The following is a 19601-nucleotide window of genomic DNA, read 5'->3' on the forward strand; positions in this document are numbered from 1 at the left end:
AATTGTATTGCAGGAAGTGTCACAAGACATTGCAGCCATGAGCACCTTGAAATACAAGAAAGTTGCGGCAAGGAAATAACAATGGAAACAGTTCAGTCATTGTAGCAGTTTGATATGGTTATGAATTCCAGAAATAGATACAGGATTACGTTTGTAATCTGGTCTGTACCTGGGTGTGAATAAGTTAGGATTAGGGCTTTGATTGGGCCACATCATTAGGGTGCTGAGTCTGTGGGTGGCGACTCACAGATAAAAGGCAGCAAAGGACAGAGTTGGGGGTTCTTAATGCTGGAGTTTTGATGTTGGAGTTTGATGCTGAAGCCTTAAGCTGGAGCCCCGGGAAGTCAGCAGGCAGAGGAAAGAGAAGCCAGCTCCAGAAAGAGAGGAACCCTGAGCCCAGAAAGAAGCAAGCCCTGGGAAGAGAGGAACCCAGGAAGCCTGAACCCTTGCAGATGTTGGCAGCCATTTTGCTCCAACATGTGAAAATACTCTTTGGTGGGGGAAGTAAGTTATGCTTTATGGCCTGGTATCTGTAAGCTCCTACCCCAAATAAATACCTTTTATAAAAACCAACCAATTTCTGGTATTTTGCATCAGCACCCCTTTGGCTGCCTAATACAGTGGTACACTGCACACTTACCAGGGGCCACATCCTCGGTAAGTGCTGTTTCTATGTTACCCCATCTCACCCCTGCCCCACAGAGGTAGCCCCAAACCAGAGCTTAGAAACGCCAAGCTACTTGGGGTCACACAGCAGGTCCTATTTACAACCACCCTTTGCCATCAACTTTGAACTATATTTGAAAAAATGTTGGCCAGAACAAAATAATGATAATTTTTTTCTTAATAGTGAATAAACAAGGAAGACCCTACTTTCTAAATACTGTGAACATGTGGAGATTAATAAGTGGATACTTCTGGAAACAGAAGTCATGAAGAGCTGTCTCTCACTTTCCAATGGCCCAAGCTCTTTCATTGAATGTAAGGATTTACTGCTGATATACTGGCAATATGCAGCTTTCTTCATTGTGGTTGGAGTTGATAACAGTGAAAATGAGATGGCTATTTTATGAACTCGTAAATAACTTTGTGGAATTTTTAGATAAATACTGTATTAGTCAGCCAAAGGGGTGCTGATGCAAAGTACCAGAAATCTGTTGGCTTTTATAAGGGTATTTATTTGGGGTAGAAGCTGACAGTTATCAGGTCATAAATGGTAAGGTACTTTTCTCACCAAAGTCTGTTGCCACGAGTTGGAGCAAGACGGCTGCTGGTCTTGGCAAGGGTTCAGCCTTCCTCTTCCTCTGAAGGCTCTATGGTCCCAGCTTCTTCTGATCTCAGCTCTAGGCTGGCATAAGGCTCGTCTCTCATCCTGGGGCTCATCTTTTTCTGGCTTCAGCAGCTCTGCTCTCTCCACAAGGCCAGCAGTAAACTATCAGGCAAATGGCTCGGTTCTCTCGGTTCCCTGGGGCTCCAACATCAAAACTAAACCCTGTGTTCTCCTCCATGTATGTACCTCCCTGTCTTTGACTGAGCATCCCTTCATATAGCCCACAACTGTAGGTGGGGACTTAAGCCCAGTCACCCTAATGAGGTGGTCAAATAAAAGCCCAAATCTTTTTGTTTGTTTTTTTATTTTATTTTTTTAAGATTTATTTTTTATTTATTTCTCCCCCCCCCCCCCCCCAGTTTTCTGCTCTCTGTGTCCATTTGCTGTGTGTTCTTCTGTGACTGCTTTTATCCTTTATCAGTGGTACCAGGAATCTGTGTTTCTTTTTGTTGCATCATCTTGTTGTGTCAGCTCTCCGTGTGTGCAGCGCCATTCTTGGGCAGGCTGCACTTTCTTTCGTGCTGGGAGGCTCTCCTTAAGGGACACACTCCTTGCATGTGGGGCTCCCCTATGCAGCGACGCCCCTGCATGGCACAGCACTCCTTGCACACATCAGCACTGCGCATGGGCCAGCTCCACACGGGTCAAGGAGGCCTGGGGTTTGAACTGCGGACCTCCCATGTGGTAGGTGGATGCCCTATCCATTGGCCAGGTCCACTTCCCTGTTTTGTTTTTTAAAGATTTATTTTATTTCTCTCCTCTTCCCCCTGTTGTCTGCTCTCTGTATCGATTCACTGTGTGTTTTTCTGTGTTTGCTTGCATTCTTGTCAGGTGGCACCAGGAATCTGTGTCTCTGTGTCTCTTTTTGTTGCGTTATCTCACTGCATCAGCTCTCTGTGTGTGTGGCGCCTTTCCTGGGCAGGCTGTGCTTTTTTTGCATGGGTAGCTCTCCTTGTGGGGAGCACTCCTTGCACATGGGACACCCCTATGTGGGGGGCACCCCTGAGTGGAACAGCACTCCTTCTGTGTGGCAGCACTGCAAATGGGCCAGCTTACCACATGGGTCAGGAGGCCCTGGGTTTGAACCCTGGACCTTCTATATGGTAGGCGGACGCTCTATCAGTTGAGCCACATCCGCGTCCCTAAAAGCCCTAATATTGATTTAATCAAGTAAAAGTGAAGCCTCTGAGTTTAATACAGTCTAATACGCCCAGAGGAACAGACCATTTACAAACACAATCCAATATCTATTTTTGGAATTCATAAACAATACCAAACTGCTAAAGTACTTCAGCCAAGTGAATGAGACACACTGTTTAAATTTGGATAAATACACATCATTTTGGAATGGATGGTGCTAATGGCTGAATTGTGGAAACTAACCAGGCAAGAACTTTTGCCCTTTTATGAATTCTTGATAAGATGTCAGAAAGCTGAATAATGGAAGGCCCGGCCAAACAAAACTGATTATAGGAAATGCAAATGCTCTTAACATCTGTAACCCAAAAGAATCTGGAAGACCACAATTGCTTGCTTGCTTTTGATTATTAAATTATTTTGTGTGCAGTATTAAAAACATAACATAAAATTTGCCACTTTAGCAATTTTAAGTGTGCAGTTCAGAGGCATTATTTTCCAGTGCTGTGCTACCATCACAACCTTCCATTTCTAAAACTTTTTCATTACCTAAAACAGAAACTCTTCACCCATTAAGCATTAATTCCCCATTCCCCTTATCCCAGGCACTTCGTAACTTCTAATATATTTTCCGTCTCTACGAAGTTGCTTAGTCTATAAATGGAATCATATTTGTCCTTTTGGGTCTGGCTTTCTTCACTTATCCTAATATTTTCAAGGTTTATCCATGATGTAACATGGATCAGAACATCCTTTTTATGGCTGTTCGATGTACCACATTTGGTTGATCCATTCATCTGTCAACGGACACTTGAATTGTTTCCACCTTTTACTGCTATGAACATTGGTGTACACATATCTCTTTGAGTCCCTGCTTTCAAATTTTGGGGGGTATATACCTAAGATTGGAATAGCCAGGTCATATGTTAATTCCATTTAGCAGTTTGATATTGTTTATGAATTCCAAAAATAGATATTGGATTATGTTTGTCAAGTGGTCTGTCCCTCCGGGTTTCACTTTTACCTGATTAAATAACGGTTTAGGCTTTGATTGGGCCATGTCAGTAGGACGCTGCATGCCCGCCCCCTTGGTGGGCAGGGACTCACAGAGAAAATGACACGGTGAAGGACAGGGCTGGGAGTTCTAATGCTGGAGCCCACCATGCAGATGCTTCTGGACACTCAGGAAGCTGGAGACTGGCCACGGCATAGTGTAGGAGAGCCACACCTCTGCACGTCCTTGCTTGCCTGCAGAAATCAGCCTAAAGCAGCAGGATCACGGCCACTCTATCCTCTCTCTAACTGACAGGCTGTGGGATTCCAACTGCAACCGAGTCTGGGAAATATCATTTTACCTTTTTTAGACTCTGCAAGGAATGGATACTAAATCTTGATTGAGCACATCCAACACAGATTGACACAGAGGTAGATCTGTATGCTTAGTATTGGGAAGACAAGGGGGTTCCTGTCAGATTTCTTTTTTTTTTTTTTAAGATTTACTTATTTTATTTCTCCCCCCCCCCACCCCACCCTGGTTGTCTGTTCTCTGTGCCTATTTGCTGCATCTTCTTCTTTGTCCGCTTCTGTTGTTGTCAGCGGAACGGGAATCTGTGTTTCTTTTTGTTGCGTCATCTTGTTGTGTCAGCTCTGTGTATGTGTGGCGCCCTTCCTGGGCAGGCTGCACTTTCTTTCGTGCTGGGCGGCTCTCCTTACAGGGTGCACTCTTTGTGCATGGGGCTCCCCTACACGGCACGGCACTGCTTGTGTGCATCAGCACTGTGCATGGGTCAGTTCCACACGGGTTAAGGAGGTCCGGGGTTTGAACCGCGGACCTCCCATGTGGTAGATGGACGCCCTATCCATTGGGCCAAGTCTGCTTCCCTGCTGAGCTTTTTAATTTTCTTATTCACTGAGAAGAGAAGATAGTGAGCTAGACAGACTGACCTTTGTTAAGGTTCCACCTAAGATAGTGGTCATGAATTTATAGGGAACAATCTGCCCACTGGGCACCTCCTCCAACTATGCCTGGCTGTTTGGGTGCAAACAAAGAGAAAAGAGGCAGTTGGATTCATCAGAATTACAATTCTTACCAGACTGGTGTGACAAAAAGACAGGGGAGGTCAGTGGATGTGGCTCAAGCAGTTGGATGCCTGCCTACCACACAGGAGGTCCTGGGTTTGGCTCCCAGTGCCTCCTTTTTTTTTTTTTAAGATTTATTTATGTATTTATTTCTCTCCCCCTCCCACCCCGTTGTCTGTTCTCTGTGTCTATTTGCTGTGTCTTCTTTGTCCGCTTCTGTTGTTGTCAGTGGCACAGGAATCTGTGTTTGTTTTTGTTGCGTCATCTTGTTGTGTCAGTTCTCCATGTGTGCGGCACCATTCCTGGGCAGGCTGCACTTTCTTTCGCGCTGGGCGGCTCTCCTTACAGGGTGCACTCCTTGCGTGTGGGGCTCCCCTACGCAGGGACACCCCTGCGTGGCAGGGCACTCCTTGCACGCATCAGCACTGCACGTGGGCCAGCTCCACACGGGTCAAGGAGGCCCGGGGCTTGAACCGCGGACCTCCCCTGTGGTAGTTAGACGCCCTAACCACTGGGCCAAGTCCGCCACCATCCCTGGTGCCTCCTAAAGAAGACACAAGACAGCGAGCTGATGCGACGGGCTGACGCGGTGAGCTCACACAAGATGACACCACAAGTAAACACAATGAGACACACAACAAGCAGGGAGAAGATGTGGTTCAGGGGATTGGGTGCCTCCCTCCCACATGGGAAGTCCTGGGTTTGGTCTTCAGTGCCTCCTAAAAGAAGAAGGCAAGCAAAGAATGAACTGACACAGCAGACAACAAGCACAAACAATGGGGGCGGTGAAGAGGGAAAAAAAAGACAGGGGAGCAAGGGTGTTTAGGATATTGGCAAGAGTGTTGTTAAAATTACGGACTATGGGAAACGGACTTTGGCCCCGTGGTTAGGGCGTCCGTCTACCACATGGGAGGTCCGCGGTTCAAGCCCCGGGCCTCCTTGACCCGTGTGGAGCTGGCCCATGCGCAGTGCTGATGCGCGCAAGGAGTGCCGTGCCACACAGGGGTGTCCCGCGCATAGGGGAGCCCCACGCGCAAGGAGTGCACCCGTAAGGAGAGCCGCCCAGCGCGAAGGAGGGAGCAGCCTGCCGAGGAATGGCGCCGCCCACACTTCCCGTGCCGCTGACGACAACAGAAGCGGACAAAGAAACGAGACAACAAGACGCAGCAAAAAGACACAGAAAACAGACAACCGGGGGAGGGGAGGGGAATTAAATAAATAAAAATAAATCTTTAAAAAAAAAAAAAAAAGACACAGAGAACAGACAACCGGGGGAGGGGAGGGAAATTAAATAAATAAAAAAAATAAATCTTTAAAAAAAAAAAATTACGGACTATGGAAAATGAACAGAATCAGAAGGGAAGAAAGGAGAAAGCTCGCGAATTGTGAGGAAGTAGAGGGGTCAGTCAGTGGCCTGGAGGTATTGAGAAGAAGGAAAGAGGGGTTGGCTCAAGTCTGCAGGTGCTTTTTTTTCCAAACACCCTCATTCACACTGTCTGGAAAATTTGTGTCAGCCGTGTCTTCTTGGCTTTTTGCCTGAGATCTTAAAGTGTCTTGGTGTAAGGGGCAAGTGCAGCAGAGTTTAGGTGCTTAAATTTGAGGCTCCATTCAAGTATAGGATCACATTCTTCCATGTACTGGAAATTTTTTCCAAGGCAGAATTCCATTTTGTTACTTTGGCTGCTTGAGACGGACATTCCTGGAGTCTTAGGCCAACATATCTGCTGTCCTCGTCACTGACTCTGATGCCTTGGATTACCACCGCATGCTGATCGCATGGGGAGTTCTACTGCATTCTCTACTATCATTTCCTCCATGTCTTCCTTTATGCAGTGGAAGCCGTTTCCACTTTTCCACTAAGAAGGTGTTTTAAAAATTCTTCTGCAGCCTCTTGACCTGAAGAACCTGCCTTGCCTGCAAGATGAACAGTTTTCATGTTGTATCACCTTTTGAAACACGGGAGCAAGCTACCACTAGCTGAGATGGGTTTAACATTTTCCTAGGCCCGGGTAATGTTTTTAATGTAACCATACATTTCTCTGGTTTTCAACCACACAACACTACACTTTTTTTTTAAGCAGTCATCATCTCATGGATCTACAAATTCAGCCACTTTTCCATCTTTTCCACTCCTTCACCACGCATACCAGATGTTACTTAGCACTTTCCTCAGTGGCCTCAGGTACAGATCAGCAAATTTCCCCTTCCTTTTTCTGGATGTACTGTATTGTTGGTTCGTTAACAATGAACTCACGGTGAACAGGACCATAACTCATCCCCGCAGGAAGCTTATCTAAGACAAATATTTTCTCTGTAAGGTCATGACAACCTTCTTGCAGTGAAGAGCACTATCCAGGACTTCAACACTGTTTGGGGGCCATCACAAACAGCAAAACCACCACCAAGACGCACAAAAATGTACAAACCATGGCACCAAAGAGACAGTGGAAAGGACACCCGCTTACAGTATGAAAGTGAACCAGTGTCGCCTCGTTCAACTTCGGCTGGGAACGCTCACGACGGACGACTCAAAATTTCCAGAACTCTGCGCATGCCTTGGAATGACAGCGAGAGCACCGCTAGTATTGATTTGGGGGTTATAAGTAAACTTTACCAAATAGGCAAATTTCGAAAAGAAGGAATCCTTAAATAATGAGGATCGACTCTATTTGGAATAGAAAAACAAGGCAGAATCACAAGGAGGACAATTTTAAGCGCAGAGGTCCCCCAAGGTAGAACTTCTGGGTGGCTAGGCGCTTGCGCAGGTCCCCGGTCGAGCCGCTAGCGCGGGCGCTGCGCATGCGCCGGAAGTTGCAGCCGGGAAGCCAGCGAGGTCGGTTCCGCCCGACTCTAACATGGCGGCGCCCTTTGTCTGCTCTGAAGTGCCGTCCCCGGCCTTCTCGCGGCCGTGATGCACCTCCCTCTGCAGTGGGGTCCGGGACATGGCAGGTGAGGGTCGGCCAGCGCCCGGGGCCCAAGGAGTCTGGGGGGCCTGGGCGTAGGCGGTGGAGGATGGGGCGCGGCGGGATGCGGGGGACGGTTGTTGGGGGGGGGGGGGGGAAATGGCATGGGATGGGACTGGGGTAAGGGGGCGACGCGGGGCAGGAGGGTGCGGGTAGCTGAGTGGGGGCGCCGCGGGGCAGACGGGCGGGGAGAGGGCGGGAGGGTCGGCCGCCCGGGCCTGGGGGCGCGAGTCGCCTCCCAGGCCGGGGGACTCCCCAGCTGGTAGCACCTCCGCCTCAGCCGCCCGGCTGTCACCGCCCCTTGACCCCGCGCGCCGCGGCAGGTGGGCGTTCTCCTGCCGCGAGGTGTGCGATGCCGGGGGCAGCTCCGGCAGCTGTCCAAGGTTGGCGCGCACAGGCCTGGGAGAGCCTCGGAGGTGCCGGCGGAGTAGAGGCAGACGCTGTCCATGTGTAAAATGACTTCATTCATTCGGTGGTTCCAAAGACGGTGCTTAAGCATCTGATAGGTTCTGAAGATACAGCGGGTGATCCAGACAGACTCGATCCCCGAGCAGTGAGTGGTTAGGAGGGTCAGCCCGGGTTTGAATCCCGACTCAGTGCTATATGTCTTCAGGCATGTTAGGTTCTCTCTCTCTCTGCCTTGGTTTCCTCATCCTAAAAGCAGAGATGATGATAAAATTTGCCTCCCACAATTATATCAAGATTAAATGAGGTAGTAAGTGTAAAGTGCCTAGAACGCTATTGGCACAGACTAAGTGCAGTACAAGTGTTTGCTGCTGTCCATATTTGTCAGATCCCCCAGAGCTCAGAGACACATGTGGGAGGCATGCACGTGAATAGACAGTTCTGATGCTGCTCCGGAAGAAAGCCTTCCTTGCTCTGGGAGCACGGAGTAGGGGCATCTCTCTCAGTGGAGGAAAATCTAGGGAAGCGTCTGTCCCCCAGTGGAGAGCTGAAGGATGCTTAGGGGGACGGAGGCAGGAAAAGGGGAGAGTATTCCAAGTTGAAGATGTAGTTTGTGAGAAAGCTTTCCTGTAAAACAGTCAAGTAGAGCTGTGGCAGTCTAGCAGTTGTCATCCATCAAAGGTCACTGACATCGTGGAAGGGGACGTGCTCACTGAGGGTGAGGGTATGAAGTGAAAAGCAAAGTGTCCAGAACATTCCAGAGGGATGCTAATGCTCCAGTAATACCTGGGCACAGCTTAGCTCTTTTTGCTTATCCAACGGTGTTAGGTCTTTCATTAAGTCTGAATTCCTTGAGCCTAGGGCCTGGACTGAATTTGCTCATCTTTGCATCCTTGCCACAGTAACTGGCAAGTTGCAGTTCAATAAGAATAAAATTGAACATTTATTGAGAACTGTCTTTCAGCCTGGCCCTGTGCTAAGTGCTCTGTATTTGCCTGTGTTTATGGATGAGTGAAAGGAGAGTGGCTCTTAGGGAGCAGGTACTCCTTGGGTTCTTACCGGATTTTCCACTTGGGTATCTTTGATTCAGGTAATGAGCTGGAGGAGGGGAGCCAAGCTGGAGTATATGCGCACAAACTGTCAGCAAAGAGTAGCCTGGGCTATTTGGAAATCTGAGGTATGTCTGTAATACTGAAGGATGAAACAAATGGGGAGGTCTGTTTGTCTGTTCTTTGCTAGGCTCCACATGATTCAAATCTTCCTTTCATGATGGCTTTTTCTTCAAAATTATAATAACAAAACCCTAGTTACAGTTTGGTCAGGAAATTTGTTATTATATTGTTTTACCAATGAAAACCAGAGTGGATTAATCATTGGGCAATGCTCATACCTTGTTTTAATTAGGTACAGTCTAAAGTGCTCCAACAAAGTGATCCTAAAATACAGTAGCTGAAACGAAATTCCTATCCCTTTTGCAGAGCAGAAGCACGTAGCTCAGAGCTAGTAGGGCAGTCAGCTCTGCCGAGAGGTTACCCAGGAACAGGGCTCCTTAAGTCTTCTGGCTCTCCTGGCTCAAACCCAGGCTTCCATCTAATGATCTAAACTGGCTGCTGCAGCTCCTGCCATTGTTCATCTATTCCATCTGGCAGAAAGGAAAAGACAGAGCAGGGAGCACGCATTCATTCCTTTTAAGGTTCTAGTGTTTAAAGACAAATGTTTTTTGTGCAACGTGGCCCCCAAATGTAAGCCACGGACTACATCTGGTACACTCCCCAAGAATGAATTATGACTGTTCCAGTGCCAGAGGAAACGCTGACTGAGAGCAGATCCTTGGTCTCCTGTGTGTCCTAAAGGATTTTTAAAGGGACATTTTACTCTTCTCAGCTGTGATGGGATTGCTGACTTGGGTACTTGATCCCAGCCTGAGGGAAAGTCCCCAAATCAATCTACGAGCGGGCAGACTCCCCAGCCTCCGCCCCTTACGGAAGGCTCCTCTGGCTTTGAATAGGTTTCTCTTACTTGGGCCCAGAGCCTCCAGGTTTGTTGGTGTAGTCAGCGTTTTCTGGTTCCAGTGTGTGTCAGGCACAATGCTGGGTGCTGGGGACCTGGAGCTGAATAAGACTGGATCCCGGAGCAGGGAGCACTTGGCTAATGTGGATGATCACAGTGCAGTGCAAGAACTAACACAGCGCAGCATTTTATTTCTGAGCTCTGTTCAAGAGTGCACGGACACATGGGATGAGGATTGCTATTGGAAGGCTTTATTGAGGTGGTGAAGATTTAGAGTGAATGACGCGATCAGGCTTCTGTTTTGACTGATAACTGGGAAGAGCCCCGTCCTGGCTGCCAGGTGCTTCCCTGCTGAGCCTTGCTTTCCTCATCTCTAAAGTAGGGACAGAAACATCTACTTGATGGAATTGCTCTGAGAATTGAGGCAAGCGTGTAATTCACAGTGTCTGCTGTGTGGCTGGCACTTACGAAGGTTTTAGTTACATCCTGCATCAGGGTACGGGCTGGTTCAGAGCCAGAGAAGCCGGCTAGGACACGGTCGCAGTGGAATGAAGCCGAGGCCTGTGGGAACCAGGGGCAGGGGCAGGCACTGGACACATCCAGGTTGGACATGGAGGACCAAAGACTGCTGTGCACCCTCCCTGTTTTTTGTTTCCAGGAGTTCCACCAGGTTTTCCAATTGAGCTCTGTGCCACTCGTGGATTTGCAGGGACCACACCCTGAAAGTTCTGGCTAGGGGTTCTTCGGGAAGGGAGGAGGCCCCCTGCCTGTTGATTCCTTCCAGCTCAGTTGCGTCTGGGAAGACTTCGCTGACCTACCCAGGTTCTCCCCACCCCACCCCTGCTGAACTGGGCGCCCCTCCTCTGTGATCTCCCAGCATCCCGAGCTTATCTCTCCTAATGTACTTCTCACCTGCTGTAATCGTCGGTTTCCTCGTCTGGCTCCGCTGTGGGCCATTGGCATTTTGGGTGCAGGGACAGGGTCTTATTAGGCTGATGTACCCACTGTGTAGTTCATTTCCTGGCCCAGAGCTGGTGCTCAGTAAATGCTGTCGGAAGGTGGATGATCAGCCTTGGTTGCTGAAGAGGAACTGAGGTTGGGGCTGGAGGGAACTCAGCTGTGGTTAGGGGCTGGGCCTGCTGTGGACTGCAGGGAGAGGGGCACCTGATGGCTTGCTTGGCGCCTGGTTGTGAGTAGAGCAGGGTCCCTCAGCCTTGGCAGTATTGACACTTGGGGCCAGCCTGTTCTTTATTTGGGGTTGGAGGGGGCGCTTTCTTGTGCATTGTAGGAATTTTAGCAGCGTCCCTGGTTTCTACCCACTAGATGCCCATAGTAACCCCTAGTTACGACAATTCAGAATCGCCAGCCTTGCCAGATACGTCTCCTGGAGGGCACGGTCACCCGTGGCTGAGGACCTCTGCAGGACGGGGTAGCAGCTTCGAGCCACCAGTCAGGCACCCCTGGGCTGGAGACTGGCTCTTACACTTACTGGCTGTGCGCCTTTGGACAGAGTACTTGACCTCTCTAAGCCCCTGTGTCTTCAGTTTAGAAGGGGATAACGGTTACCTCCTACATAACTACTCTGAGTGGAATTATTAATGCCAGAAGGCACGTGAAGTGCTGATCAGGGTCCCTGGTCCACTCCGCAATTGGTAACTAGTGTTATTATGTGTTAGTTAGGAGAGGAGGACTCTGGAGAGGGTCGAGAGAGAAAATGTGCCAAGTTAAAGAAGGAGGGAAAAATTGGTATAAGAATACCTGCACATGGTACAGAAATCAGAAGGTTCTAAAGAATGTACTGTGGAAAGGAAGTCAGCCTCCCAACCTGATCCAGTTCCCTCCCAGGCAACTCTAACAGTGGCTGTGTTTCCTTCCCCAGCTCTTCCGTGCATGTGCGTGTATGTCTGCATATCTAGGGAAGGCCATTTTCAGATGACTTTGGCTGTTGCGTGTATACAGATGTATCCAGGCCTTCTCCTCGTCTGAGCCCACTTAGCGCCCCGAGAAAGGGCAGCATCTGTGGGTGGAGCTTCAGAGTTTTAACAGTTTGGCAGGGAAGGGACCAGGTGGTCCATTCTGCAGAATCCTGGAATTCCCCCAGGGAAGGGACCTGTGTGTCTGTGTGGTAGGGAGGGAGGTACTCAGCTGTGGCATCTGGCAGGGTGGGGCGCTGTCGGCTAGTGGACATCACTCCAGGGAAGCACCCCACCCTCGGTGGGGAAAACCCAACTCGGGGTATTTTGTGTGCAAAGCATTTTTTCCCCCCAAAGCATATTGTTTTAAGATCAGAATCCACTTCTTGGGCTGGCAACAATTTTTAAATGATAGAGGTCAAAGTGTAAGCTTTTAGCGCCGTGATTTCAGCCTCTGCTACAGATGTGTGTAGTGTCAACGGAGGTGCCTGGCACTCTTGGGGGTCTTTATGGGTATCGATGGTTTAACAGTCTGAGGGTGAATTAAAGCTGAGCTCAAAAATGCACTCACCCCAGGTCAGAGAGGAAACCAGGGCTGGGGCTGGTGCGCTCAGCCTGCTTGCTGGGAAGTGAAGAGACAGTTCTTAGACCTCAGCTTAAGGGGAAGGAAGCAAAGAGCGAGGTTAGGAGTGAGAGTTGCTGGCACCGTGGGCAGAGCCTCAGAGGTGAGGGAACCAGGCCAGAAAGCAGGCTTGGCAGGTTCCTAGTCACACCAAAACTGGTCTTAAACAGCCCTGCAGCAGGCCCTGCTCTCCCCACCCCACCCCACCACTCTCCTGGAACATTAATCTAAGCAGGTGACTTTCCTGTCTTGGATGCCAGGCTCTCCTCCGATTTCAAGGTCCTGCCCTGCGGGAAGCTGGGTCTCCTCGCTCCAACGCACTTCTCGTTTTAGTAGACTCGAGGTCATGTTCTCTCCTGCGGGCCTGCCACTCAGCTGCCTTGTCCATCTTTTGAAACATTGTTAAAGACAGAACATAGTCTCATTTTGTAAACTGTTTCCCTTAAATATTGAAGTCGATACAAAAGAATATGTAGTATGAAGAATAAAGAGACAAAGAACACCCATGTATCAATCACCCAGTGTAAGGAAAAGAATGTTATCTTTGGAGAGCCCTGATCCCCACCCCCCAGGTACTTACTGGATTTTGCTTTTATCTTTCTCTTGCTTTTCTTTTTAGTTTTACCATGGGTGTTTGTATTGTTAAGCAATGTGTTGTTTAATTTTTTTTAAAGATTTATTTTTATTTATTTCCCCCCAACCCCTCATTGTTTGCACTTGCTGTGTCTGTTTGTCTTCCCTGTTTATTTAGGAGGCACTGGGAACCGAACCTGGGACCTCCAGTGTGGGAAGGAGGCACCTAATTGCTTGAGCCACCTCTGTTCCCTGCTTTGTTGTGTCTCATTTTGTTTTTCTTCTTGTGTCTCTTGTTGCGTCAGCTTGCCGTACCTGCCCGTCGCACCAGCTCACTGTCTTCTTTAGGAGGCATCGGGAACTGAACCAGGGACTTCCCATGTGGTAGGCGGGAGCTCAACAACCACTTCCCCTGTGTTGTTTAATTTTGCATGCTTTTGAACTTAATATAAATATTATCACATTATATTAATAAATAGAAAGTCTTTTCAGTGACTTAAATATTTTGCTCAATATGTGTTCTTGAGATTAATCTATGGAGCTACATTTAGTTGCATTTTTTCCCTAGACCCTGTACTTTTATTTTTATAAATATTTCCCATTTTAACTGCTTTTAGGTATATAGTTCAGTGTTAGTGACATTCACGGGGTTCTGCCACCATCGCCCCAATCAGAAACTCTGGATCCATTAACTAGTAACTCCCCATCCCCCCATTTAGGCCACATTTCTTTTTCACTGATGAATAGTGTTGCATTGTGTGAGAACTGGCTGATCCTTTCCACTGTCAATGGGTGTTTGGGTTGTTTCCACATTTTTGCTGAGGCACACAGTACTGCTATGAACATTCCTGGGAAACGTTTTGAGCCTCTCCAGGGTACGTACCTGGTAGTGAAACTGGATCTTGGGGTATGTGCGATCTTCAGTTTGACCACATACTATCACATTGTTCCAAGGCGGCCTTCCCAAAGAACTCTTCAGCCAGCAGTGTGCCAGAGTTCTTGTTGCATCATGTCCTACCAGTGATATCATCATACTTAAATTTTTTTCTTTTTGCCAATCTGATGGGAATAAAGTATTTTACATGGTTTTACTATTATTATTATTATTAAAGTTGTAGATTTACATAAAAATCATGCAGAAAATACAGAATTCCCATATCCCCCCTGTATTATTAACACCTTGCATTGGTGTGGTACATTTGTTACAATTGAAAGAATGTTATTATAATTGTACTATTAACTATAATCCGTAGTGTACATTAGGACTCACTGTTTTTGTTGTACAGTTCTGTAGTGTGTTTTGTTTTGTTTTGTTTTAATTTTTATTCTGGTAACATATATAGAACCTAAAATTTCCCCATTTAGCCACATTAAATTATGTAATTCCGTGCTGTTAATTATGTTCACAATGTTGTGCTACCATCACCACCATCCATTACCAAAACTTTTCCATCACCCCAAATAGAAACTCTGCTATTTAAGCATTAACTCCCTCTTGTCTACTTTCACCCCAACCCCTGGTAACTTGTATTCTAGTATCTGACTCTATGAATTTGCTTTTTCTAATTATTTTATATCAGTGAGGTCATACAGTATTTGTCCTTTTGTGTCTGGCATGTCACTCAATATGATGTCTTCAAAGTTCATCCATGTTGTTGCGTGTATCAGACATCATGGGTCACATGGTTTTGATTTGCAACTTTCCTTATTAGTAGCTTGAGAATCTTTTCTCATACTTGTCATCTCAGTTTCAGCTTCCCTGAAATGCCTGTTGTAAATCTTTTGCTCATTTTTCTATTGGATTATTTGTCTTTTTATTATACATAGAAGTTTTGTTTGTTGTTTTTTATTTTGGATACTAATCCTTTGTCAGTTTTTTTGTGTTATTGTAACTATCCATTCCCAGATGTGGCTTGTCTCTTCATGCTAAGTCTTTTTTGGTGAACAGAAATTCTTAATTTTAATGTTATTTATCAGTTTTTTTCCTTTATGGTTAGCACTTTTTCTTTTTGAGAACTTCTTCCCTACTTCATGTTCAAAACATTATTCCCTTGTATATAGCCTTCCAAACATTTTATGATTTTGCCTTTTACATTATGGTCTTTAATCCATTTATAATTGATTTGTATGTATTACCAAATCGTCCCAATACCGTTTATTGAAATTGCCTTCCTTTCAACATGGATCCGTAATGTCACCAGTAACCATTATCTACATCAGGTGTCCACACTTGTGTGGGTCTGTGTCTCGGCCTTACTTTCTCTTCTCTGTCTCTGAGCCAATACCATGCTGACTTAATTACTAAATTTTTATAATAAATCTTGATATCTGGTAAGGCCTTAGCTCTTTGCTCTTCCTTATTCATTTTAGATTATGCTTGTCACAGTCCATAAAAATTCTTGGGATATTTTATTAGAATTGTTTTGAATTTATTACATGTCAATTTGGATAGAGTTGACATTTTATGGTATTGAATCTCCTGATCCGTGAACATTGTATATCTCTCCTTTATGTAATTTACCAACGTCTAAATTATCACCATGGACTTCAGCTCTTTTTTTATTTTACAAGACATAATTAGTCCAGGATCTTTTTTCAGATTTACCTGCTTATTATTTATCTCTTTATTACTCCCTATTCCTTCATGCATTGACTACTTTCCTCCTTTAGAGCCACTTTTCATCTACCTGAAGTCTGTCTTTGAGAATATGTGAATTTGGGTTGTAGTCCGTTTGGAGGCTAATGGTTACCAATTTTCAGGGGAGATAGCCCCCTCCGTTCAGCACCAGGAGTCGATACAGGCAGTTTTCTCTGCAGTCTCTCCACTGCGATGTTACCCCTTGGGGCCCCAGCTTTAGGCTGAGGACGCTCCTGCGAGCCCACCCTCTTGGCTGGGGCAGGGTATCTGGCTTGCTCCGTTCTGTAATGCCTTTGGGGCAGCACCCAGCTCAGATGTTGCCTTTGCTCTCCAGCTTCCATTCTTTGTTTAGGTTTGTTTTGATCTTTCCGCATTCATTACTGGCCTGCCAGTTCTTTGATGCATTTTAAGAGCCGTCTCAATCTTTTTCTTCACCATTTGTAGTTGTTGGCAGTGGGAGAGTCGACCAGAGTACCTGGTGTGCCATGCTTCCAGAAATGGAAATGTTTTGTAGTTTTAATTTTGTGTTTCATCAGATAGTGGCAAACTCTGAAGATTGGCACTGAGATTCATTAATGTTCATTTCTGATGTTTATAAGCTGTTTTGTAGCACTTGTAGTTAAAAGGAAAAGGGGTTGGTAAATGCCTATTAATGACAGAGAAACTGCCCTTTTTGGACAGTCTAAGTGTCCATTGATCCTGGCATTCTGTGTCTGTCTGCAGAAGTTTTGACCTTGTCAATACTGGAAGGAGCTCAGTTTTTAGAGTATGATGGTCTTGACTTTATGTCTGGGCATGGCAGTGAGACGTACATTGGTGACTAACAACCTCTCTTAGTCTTGGTTTGCTCTTCTGCAAAATGGGGGTGATTGCATGAATACTGTCCTCATTGGGTTATTGTGAGCACTGATGAGTAGCACACACTTAGGAAACACTTGGCAGTGCACCTGGCCCCTGGTATTTGCCATGGCAACTATTCCAGTTATTCTCATAGTGGCCTCTGTTGGCGGCAGTCACTCCACATGCTGCGACCTTGTGGAAATGTAGAGCCTACGGATTTCTTTTGCCAGTAACCCCCCCACCAAGTGCTTAGCATGGTGGGGCTTCTTCTTAGTCACAAAGTGCCACCTGTAGACACTTACCCAGGGCTAGCAATTTCTTTACAGGCTGGGGAAGATACCTCAGCAGACTGGGAAATTGCAGCATCTGCACCAGACTGGACTCTCTGACCAGTTACTCACATCCAAGCAATGAATATATTTAAAATATACATCAATACTGGCTGACCGCCTTCCCAAGTGTACCGAGTTGTACTCCTGCTGCCTGGGAACACATCCTGGCCCACAGTGGAAGCCGTCAGCCTTTTAGGTCTCAGGCCAGCCAGATCTTGGGAGTGTTTATTTCTATTTCTTTGATTATTAGTGAAATTGAACGTCATTTTTTATGTATTAATGTATATTGACCACTTTTCTTGTGAATTACCTGTTCATTTCCTTGACTCATTTTTCTTTTGGGGGATTAATCTTTTTCTTGTCATTTAAATTTTTATAACAGCTTTATTAAGATATAACCCACATATCACACAATTCACCCATTTAAAGTGTGCAATTTAGTGGCTTTTAGTATTTCACCAAAATCAGTTGTAGAATATTTTCATCACCCCAAAAAGAAACCCTGCATGAATTAGCGAGTTAGTAGTCACTCCTATTCCCCACAACCCCCAACCCCCAGCCCTCTGCACCACCAGTCTGCTTTCTGTCTACACTGGACCTTTCCTTGAATGGAATCATACATATGCATGGCCTTTTGTGCCGGGCTTCTTACACTTAGCATGTTTTCAAGTTCATTCATGTTATATCAGTACTTCTTTTTATTGTTGACTCATTGGTAATATTCCATTTTAGGGCTTTACCACATTTTATTCATTCATCAGTTGATGGACTTTGGGTTGTTTCCACCTTTTTAACTATTAGGGTTAATGCCGCTGTGAACATTTGTGTATGGGTTTTTGCATGGACATAGGTTTTCATTGTTGATTAATTTTTTTTCTCTATTTTTTTTAAATGTTACATTAAAAAAATATAAGAGGTCCCCATATATCTCCATCCCCCTCACCCCACTCCTCCCACATCAACAACCTCTTTCATCATCGTGGGACATTCATTGCATTTGGTGAATACATTTTAGAGCACTGCTGCACCACGTGGATGATGGTTTACATTGTAGTTTACACTCTCCCCCAGTCCACCCAGTGGGCCATGGCAGGACGTACAATGTCCAGCATCTGTCCCTGCAGTACCACCCAGGACAACTCCAAGTCCTGCAAATGCCCCCACGTCATATCTCTTCTTCTCTGTCTCTACCCTCAGCAGCTACCGTGGCCACTGTCTCCACATCAATGATACAATTTCTTCCATTGCTAGAGTCACAATATTTCTATAGTAGAATACCAGTAAGTCCACACTAATCCATATTTTCTTCCTCCATCCTGTGGACCCTGGGATGGTTATGCCCACTTCACCTCTATATCGAGAAGGGGCTTAGATTCCACATGGATGATGGATGTAATTCTCCTGCTTGCAGTTGTTAACACTCTTGGCTCCCTGGTGTGGTGGTTGACCTCCTTCACCTCCCTGTTAGCTGGCCGGGGTAAGTCCAATAAACCAGAGGGTAAGAGTTACAAGTCTGTGAGGCTCAGGGCCTGGCTGTCACATGGACAGTCCAGAGATTCAGGTCTCCTGAGTATACACCAACCCCAGCGCCAACCACAGGTCCGGTAAAAGTGACAGAAGATTCATTTTTAAGAGCTTTTTGTATAGTAGGAGTGGTAACCTTTATTTGCCATACAGGCTGTAAATATTCTCCCCCAGTTCATTTTTGGCTTTGGGAAGTTGGGAAGATAGGGTTAAAAATGTGAATGAAACAAAACATTTGAGTTTCTGACCAATCTTTCACGGTCCTGAGAATTAAGTTTCATACCCTCCAGTCCCACCAGGGCCCCCTCACTTTGGCCACAGCACTGGTGTGGGAGTGGGTAGCTGTACACGCACACACACGTGATTCCTCCCCCATCTTAGGACCTGGAACCAGGCGATACTTGGGGACAGTTTCCAAGTGTCACTGAGAAGCTCACACTTCAGAGGGGCTGGCTGAAAAGACGCCAGAGTTGTGAGTCATCCCTCACCACAGCTTCCGGCAGGCTGCGCTGCTGACTCACTGCTGTTGCAGGTGCCTGGGATTGGAGGGTGGGGGCTCTTCACCTGCCCGGACAGGCGCCCACGCCGCGTGCTAAGGCGGCACTTTGGCATCAGCATTCAAGGCGCACAGCAGCTTTAAAGCGTCCCTGGAAATGGGAGATACGCTGTTCTTGACCGCTCTTTAGCTAGGCCTAACTTGAGATTTTGAGATCCGTCTAAATGGTCCTCTAAAATATCTCCTTACTTCTTTTGTTTTTGCCAGTCAAGTTTTACAAAATCATAGCTTTAGTTCTAACCCTGTTTGGAATAGTAAATACATAATTCTGTCATATATAGTTCATGTTCACAGTTGGAAATCTTAAGATAATATAAAGTTTTAAGTGAAAAAGAAAATCTGCTATATGCTAAGTAAATATTTCATTTTTATTGTCACTCAGTGTATCTGTTATACTTCAAATGCATGCATTTGTAATCTGGCATCCTCATTAATGAAATCATTCATTTAGTCAACATTTATTAAAGCCTTAGCACTACAAGGGACCTTAGCAGTCAACTAATCCAAATGAGCAAACAAATCTAGAAAAGGTCAATTCTCATGTGAAAAGCATGTGCCACGCTGAATTCTGACTGTATTCACCTATAGTTTGTATTGAATTGGCTTTCTTTTCTTTTCTTTTCCTTCTTTCCTTCTTTCCTTCTTTCTTTCTTTCTCTTTCTCTTAAATAGTATCATGT

General features: G+C 46.2%; 1 protein-coding gene across 4 annotated transcripts in view; it reads left to right on the top strand.

The window, feature by feature from the left end:
• Positions 1-7343: 7343 nt before the first annotated feature.
• ZBTB17 (zinc finger and BTB domain containing 17) overlaps positions 7344-19601 on the top strand; it is a 42767-nt gene continuing 30509 nt past the window's right edge. Inside the window, exons 1-3 of one of the 4 annotated variants that reach the window (XM_058304331.2) lie at positions 7379-7495; positions 9005-9091; positions 13338-13416. Coding sequence is in view for 1 of the 4 variants with exons in the window: in XM_004472158.4 (XP_004472215.1) it covers positions 7489-7495 (7 nt within the window). In the remaining 3 variants the exon portion in view is untranslated. Of the gene's footprint in view, positions 7496-9004; positions 9092-13337; positions 13417-19601 lie in introns of all 4 variants that reach the window. The other 3 variants (XM_058304330.2, XM_071217768.1, XM_004472158.4) reach the window with 3 other exon arrangements.

This window comes from Dasypus novemcinctus, chromosome 9, assembly GCF_030445035.2.
Source record: "Dasypus novemcinctus isolate mDasNov1 chromosome 9, mDasNov1.1.hap2, whole genome shotgun sequence".
NCBI classification, from domain to species: Eukaryota; Metazoa; Chordata; class Mammalia; order Cingulata; family Dasypodidae; genus Dasypus; species Dasypus novemcinctus.